Raw genomic sequence first — 6,379 nt, 5'->3', positions numbered from 1 at the left:
AGGACTGGATGGCGAGCAGCAGGGGCCCAGACTCAGGCCCCTTGGCCAATCCTGTGAGATCAGGGGCGGCCAGTGAGGAGCGGGCACAGAAGCCACCGCCTGAGTCGGAGCTCGCGGGAGAGCTCTGGACAGAGGGTGCAGACCCGAGAGCTGCCAGCAGGCCCAGGAACCAGAAAGAAGCTTCATGGGGCTGGAGCCTTGCCTGGGGGCCTGGGGGCGAAGACGTGGGAAAGGGGAGTATGGTCAGAACCAGAATTCCCCCTGGGCAGTGCCCAAGACCTCAGCTCCTCACGGACATGATTTGACAATGACCTTGACCTGAGCCTATTCTAGGGGGTCCTCACCCCACTTGTCTGGTTGGAGGAGGCATCTCTCCAGAACTGGGGAGCTGAAGAAAGAGCCACACTCAGCCAATGGGCCCAGCCTGCCCAGGACTCTTTGCCAGAAGTGTCTTCTCCAGACAACAGGAGGGGAGACCAAGGCTGGGTCAGGGCCCCCCTTGGGCACCCACAGACAGAGCAGTACACAGGGGACTCAGGAAAACGCGAGCTTTATTTACAAACATTATCCCTCACCCCCTACCTCCTCACCCCTACCCTGTATCCCCAGGAAGGAGACAAGCCTGGAGACCACCGGGGAGGGTGGGACCCTCTGGGAGGTGGGGCCTGAGTCACCCCAGTCTAGGCCGGCTGGTCCACCCCCACAGGGGCGAGGGTAGCGGCAACAGCAGCACTGTCCTCCATGTGACCAGTCCTCAGGGCTTCAGCCGGTGTGCACGGGGCCGGGGAACCTCGGGTTCCGACCAGATGGCCGTGGGGGACGGAACTCGAGTTGGCAGGGCCTGGGTGGCGAACAGGGAGGTCTCAGAGGGGCGGTCGCCCCTAGTTCCAGCCACATTCCCTTCTGAATCTGAGTTGGGGCTATCTTCCTGGTTGGGGTGAGGCAGCCAGCAGGAATGGTAGAGCCTGGGGGTACGCCATAGGTCAGGGGTGGGGGGCTGGGTTCCTGCACAGAGAGCCTTGCGCCCCAATCCTGCTCCCTGGAGACTGCAGTCTCCAGGTCTGCTCCAGGGACGAGGGGCCATACCGAGCAGGAAGGGCCAGTGGCTGACAGTTTCCGGTGCTGGGCCTCGGAGGGGATAGAGGACCAGAGGTCCAGGCTCTTCGGGGCTGAGCTTTTCTCGGATTTTGGAGGGAAGATGTCCCAGCCCAGCAGGCAGTGCTGTGGGGAGCAAGGGGTTGAAGTGCCTGGCCCAGGCAGGGAGCCCCTGTGAGGGCACACCCCAACCGGGAGCTGTGCCTCTCCTCTCCTCACAGACTGGCAGCACCCCGTGAGGTGCTTCCAAGCAGTCAGTGTCCCCCACAAACTGAAGCACACCTTGTGTCCAGCACTGGGGTCTCCCTGGTACCCATTTCCTAGCACCACTAATCAGGCACTGGGTGGAAGGCGGCCTCGGACACTGTGAGCACACCCCCTGGGGGCCCGGCGCCAGCCCCAGCCTGACAGGTGCTGAGTCACCGAAACCAGGCCCCGCCACGTGCCCGAGGACACCACTGCTGCGCCACCGTACAGGCTGGCAAACCGGCTCCCAGCTCCAGCAACCGCTCTCTCAACTGGGCACAGGGAGGATCCCCACGTCCGCCATGCTGCCCAGGACACCTCTCGACGGGAGGCGCTGCGCAAGCTGGCGACCCAGTGTTCAGCCCAGGCCCACGGCGCTGCTCACCCGGGGCAGGGCCAGCGTGTCAGAGGCGTCGAAGCTCTTCCGTCGGTGGATGTGGTGGCGGTGCGGGGGGTCCAGGATGGAGAGCGGGACACTCACCCTGGCACAGGTGACGGGGCATTGCCAGAGCTGCCCCTGAGCTGGCTCTGCTGCCCTCCGCTGCTGCCACCCTGCTGGCCCACCACGCCCAGCCCGTGTGCTGCCTGCTCTGGCCACTCACCTGACCTGCGCTGGGCGCGCCAAGGTCTCAGGGCCCCGCTGGCCCCGGGGCATCCTGCACAGGCGGCAGGGGGCGCCAGGATCCGAAGGCACCAGAAACAGGCGCCGGTTGACGCGGTAACAGTACACGCCTGTGAGGCCCGTGACAAGCAGCCGCTGTCCTTGAATTGGGGCCCCGACGGCTGGGCTCCCGCGCGCCACCCTCACGCCCCGAAGGACTCCCGGCTGGACGTGTAGCACGTGCAGAGCGCACACGCGGCTTCCGCACCTCGGGCGCGTCGAGCGTGCAGGACACGCTGACTCTCCCTGCACCGTGGACACACGCAGGCGCACACACGGAACTCCAGAAACATGCATCCCCTCACGCACACGTGGACACGCGGACACACATACAAACAACCGTGGTGCTCAGGCGCGTGTGATGGAGCCAGCACGCCCCACACACAGGGAGCGGGAGACACATGGAAGACGGGGCAGTGGGGAAGAGCCGAAGGCCACCAGAGTGGGGTGAGGTCGGGTGACGGGACCAGGCCTCACTCAGGGCTTGCTCCATCTGGGAGGACCCTGGGCCTCCCTCCCCCAGGACCTCCCTAGGCCCCCAAGAGCGGGGCTGGGCGCTCTGGAGAGAAGGGGGTGACGTGTGGGGACGATGAGCGTGGCCTGCGAGGGTTGACACTCACATTCGTGATCCTCCGGGACATCCCCTCTCTCACGCAAGCCCAGGAATGGGGACCTGCCGGGGCAAGGGTGAGCAGGCCTGGGCGCGGAGGCCCCAACTGCCCCGCCCGGCCCCGCCCGCCTGCTCAGCTCACCCCTGGTCATTGCAAACACACTCCTCCCGGTTGGCGTCCCGAAAGTGCCACAGCTCCGAGAAGAAGGCTTCGGGCTTGCTGGTGACAGGAGAGCTGCTGTCCAAGGAACCTGCAGTGGGCAAAGTGCCGGCACGGCCTTGTGGCCACTGACCAAGACCTTGCAGACGCTCAGCCCTGGCACCCCAGGCCCCAGCTTTGTGCCCCGACACCTGCCCATGCCACATACAGACCCAGGGGTCCCCTCGGACCGTGCTGGTTTTGTCTCAGTATCTGTCCACCCTGCCACACACCCACTTGTCCATGCAAAGGACACATACAGCTCCTGCTGCGGGCCAGACAGTCACGGGGGCTGCAGAAAGAGCAGTGGACCAAACCCAGCCCATGTGCGAGGCTTAGATTCTAATGGCGGCCACAGATGAACCAGTCACCAGAGAAATCTGTGTGCGTGGGGACACCCATGGGAATAGAGCCAGGGAGTGGCGTGTGAGGGCAGGGTGGCAGGGAAGGGCGGGACATCTCAGCAAGACGGCACGGAGGAGGGCGCTGAGCGGGTCTTGGCTGCGGGAGAGCAGTGAGAAGGCCCTGGGGCAGGCACGAGCCGCATGCCCAGGAGGGATTGCCAGGGGCAGACAGCGGCAGTGCAGTGAGGGCGGAGGGCAGAGAGGAAGCTGGGAAACTGCAGGGCCTGGCTGGGACCAAGGAGTGAGGTCATCAGACCAGGAACCCCCCTGTGGCTGCTTCCAGGCAAGCAGAAGCAGAACCTGAGGTTATGGCAGGCACCCTGGTAAGCCGTAGCTGGTTCCAGAAAGGGCAGAAGGCAGGGCTACCACGCTGTGCTCAGGGCTGGGCGAGGCCAGGAAGCGCAGGGGGCTCGCAGCCACTCCAGACTACTGGCTGTTTACCAGAGGCAGGAGGACGCGGGGGACGGGCAGGCTGGCCATCAGGACCTGGATTTTTTTTCCCCTTTTTTCTGAAATTTAATTTGTCATATGTAAGGTCTTTATATACAATCAGTGTGCACTGTAACAGTTTATATTAAAAGTCAATCAGGTTTATCTAAAAGTGTTACCTGGTTGCACGGAGAGGAGGAAAGTGGGGTACAGAAAAATGGGGGAGCACAGACATGGTCCAAAGCCTCGGCACTGGGGCCCAGGGAGTGGGCACAGGGGGGATGAGTGAGGCCTGGGTGTCTGGGCGCAGGAACAAGGACTTAGCAGAGCAGCAGCCAGGAGACTGGGGCGGGGAGCGGCGCAGCCAGCCCCGCCGCTCAGGGCCGCATGTGCTGGCGGGAGTGACGCAGCGCTGTCACTGGGCAGGACGGGGCCGCCGGATGCCGAGCCGTCTGGTGTCAGAAAAGCAGGGGACAGCAACTAGAAATGGCACATCCAGAGGGCCCTTCGGGAAATTCTGTTAGCGAGGAAATGGGCAGTTGGCTAGTAGTCAGTGTAGGTTAAAGGGGGGGTCTCTCGGCAGGAGGGGCGGTAACAGGCTGGGCAGCGGAGGGCCCAGGTTTCTCGGCCTTTTGGCGCCTCGGTCTTCAGTGGGGCCAATGACGGCCGCTGACTGCGACCAGCAAGAAGGTAAACGAGGGGTCAAGAGGAAGGTGCTGGCACCAGAGAGGAGACGAGCGGCTCTCAGTGGCACTCCAGGTCACAGGATGAAGCTGGGGAAGGAAAGGACAGGAGGGCCTCCCAGGAGCCAGGAGGGGCTGGGCAGAGCACACACCCCGACGGACCTTGGGCAGGAGAAATGGCAGCAGTACCCGGTAGGGGCCCGGGTAGGTGCACAGATAAGTCAGGGTGCACAGGCCTCCACCCCACTCCAAGCAGGGGCAGCTCATACCTGCAATCCAGTCGTAGCCCAGGTACGGTCTGAGGCGCCAGTTCCTCTCAGGCACAGGAGATTCCTTGCAGAAGGTCACTCTGGGCTGAGGAGAGACAGCAAGGAACAGGGGTTAGGCCAGCAAGTTTGGGGGCCAAAGGGGACCTTATCTTGAGGACAGGACAAGGGACTGGGGCTGAGGAGCTGGAAGGCAAGAGTTTGGCGCTGGGCCAGCCTCTGACTCTGGAGCCTCGATCGCCCCACCTGTCTAATGGGGCTATCACCTCCCCAGAGCTTGAGGACACACTGAACAGGCACCAGGCTGAGCTGGATGCCACCCACAGCATCTCTCCGAAGCCTGTCGCTCACAGGAGGTGCCTGGGGGCGTCTGTCAAAAGGGGAAGCCCCTGCCCACCCACCCACAGGTGCCCCTTTCCATGGTACCTGGGGCAGGTTGCTCCGCTGATCCAGGAGAGACCTTGGGGCCTGTGCCTCCGGGGGCCCCTCCCTGTTTTGCTCTGTGGAAAGCGGCGACTCACTTGAATCCCAGGTGGTCACTGAGGGTGCCGAGCAGGCCCTTGGTCGGCCCAGGGACGTCCAGTGCTGGCAGGTGCCAGGCGGGAGAGAGTTCTCCCCAGAGCTGGCCCCGCAGGGCCAGGACACACCCCAGGGGTCACCTGGGGGGGTTTCCTCTGGGCAGGAAGCCCCCACGGACGTCAAGGAAGTCTCCCGGGACGACAGCATCTCTGAGTTCCCACCACTGCTCGCATCTAGGCTTGACTGAACAGAAAGGCCAGGTCACCGGGGAGCGGTCCAGCCAGAGGCCACCGACCCAGCTGGCCTGTACTGGGCATGAGCGCCGGGGTCCCTGTCCCACGCTAGCCCCTCCTCCCGCGGCATCCTGGGCCCCTCCCTGCCCTAGCTGGGCCTCAGGTGACACCGCGGCCCCTTCCTTGCCACCTGCGACTTCCTAGGGGCACACCCACCTCTGAGGCTGCCCGGGCCACTGCCCGCCGCATGGCCTCCTGACCGGCCCACAGCTGCCTCAGAAGCTCCAGGTTGAGCTGCCGCAGCTGTACCAGGTCTTCGGTCTCCCCCATTCCAGGCGTTGCTGTCGAGTTGCTAACTCCCACTGGCAGGATGTCCTGGAGGTTGGGTCTAGACCCAGTGCTTACACTGAAACCTGCCAAGCGGGGAGCCAGGGTTAAATCACCCCACTCTGATGCCTGCTAACCGCACCCCAGGGCCTGTCCCCGAACCCCTCTGCACTTCTGTCTCCTCGCCTGCCAAACGAGACCACCTCTCTAGGGGCTGCAAGGAATAACCGAGAGGCCAGGCATGTAAGCCTTTTGCGGTGCCCGGCACATAGAAGTGTGCAGTAAACCCCACTGGTATCTCACCAGCCGCAGTGTGTTTCCAAACAGCCCCTGGGCACAACCAGGTCCGGTCCACAAAGGCAAAGAACTGTGTAACTAGTGAATCCACCCCACAGAGCTCCCTGGGCCCGGCTGCCCTTGCTTTTACAAATGACGAGGCCAAAGTTCAGAGAAGGTAAGCAATTTGCCCCAGGACACACAGCAAGGGGCAAAGACAGGACTTGAACCCAAAGACACCAGCCTTCCCCTAGGGGTGTGGGGAGGGGCCTGGGAGGTCTTCTCCAGCTCGCTCTCTCCAGAGATCGGGGCTCACACGTTTCCAGGGAGATTTCTGTGGCTGAGGGGAGAGGGGAAGGGGCTCCCCGTTTCCCTCAGAGCCGAAGACTGGCTCCTCCAACCTGAAACCCTAGTCCCCCAATACACGCCAT

The 6,379-nt window shown here is 63.5% G+C and overlaps 1 protein-coding gene across 8 annotated transcripts; it reads right to left on the bottom strand.

Annotated features, from left to right (window-relative positions):
• Positions 1–549: 549 nt before the first annotated feature.
• On the bottom strand, positions 550–5,843 carry MIIP (migration and invasion inhibitory protein). 8 transcript variants are annotated; one of them, XM_012722753.1, is made up of 9 exons: positions 5,562–5,843; positions 5,020–5,355; positions 4,597–4,681; positions 2,755–2,863; positions 2,623–2,675; positions 1,944–2,073; positions 1,727–1,823; positions 1,087–1,221; positions 665–841 (listed from the first exon to the last, which is right to left on the bottom strand). In XM_012722753.1, exons 1-9 carry the CDS (start codon positions 5,673–5,675, stop codon positions 755–757), a joined length of 1,146 nt encoding a protein of 381 aa, XP_012578207.1. In that variant the 5' UTR covers positions 5,676–5,843; the 3' UTR covers positions 665–754. The 8 variants fall into 8 exon arrangements, with proteins under 8 accessions (XP_012578211.1, XP_012578207.1, XP_012578206.1 ...); XM_012722754.1 differs by lacking the exon at positions 665–841 and adding an exon at positions 842–965; XM_012722752.1 differs by lacking the exon at positions 1,727–1,823 and having other exon boundaries at positions 665–965.
• Positions 5,844–6,379: the final 536 nt, after the last annotated feature.

Source organism: Condylura cristata, unplaced genomic scaffold, assembly GCF_000260355.1.
Source record: "Condylura cristata isolate star-nosed mole 26May11 unplaced genomic scaffold, ConCri1.0 scaffold00008, whole genome shotgun sequence".
NCBI lineage: Eukaryota > Metazoa > Chordata > Mammalia > Eulipotyphla > Talpidae > Condylura > Condylura cristata.
The sequence above is the reverse complement of the archived record's forward strand: the minus strand, read 5'-3'. Positions and strand labels throughout refer to the sequence as shown.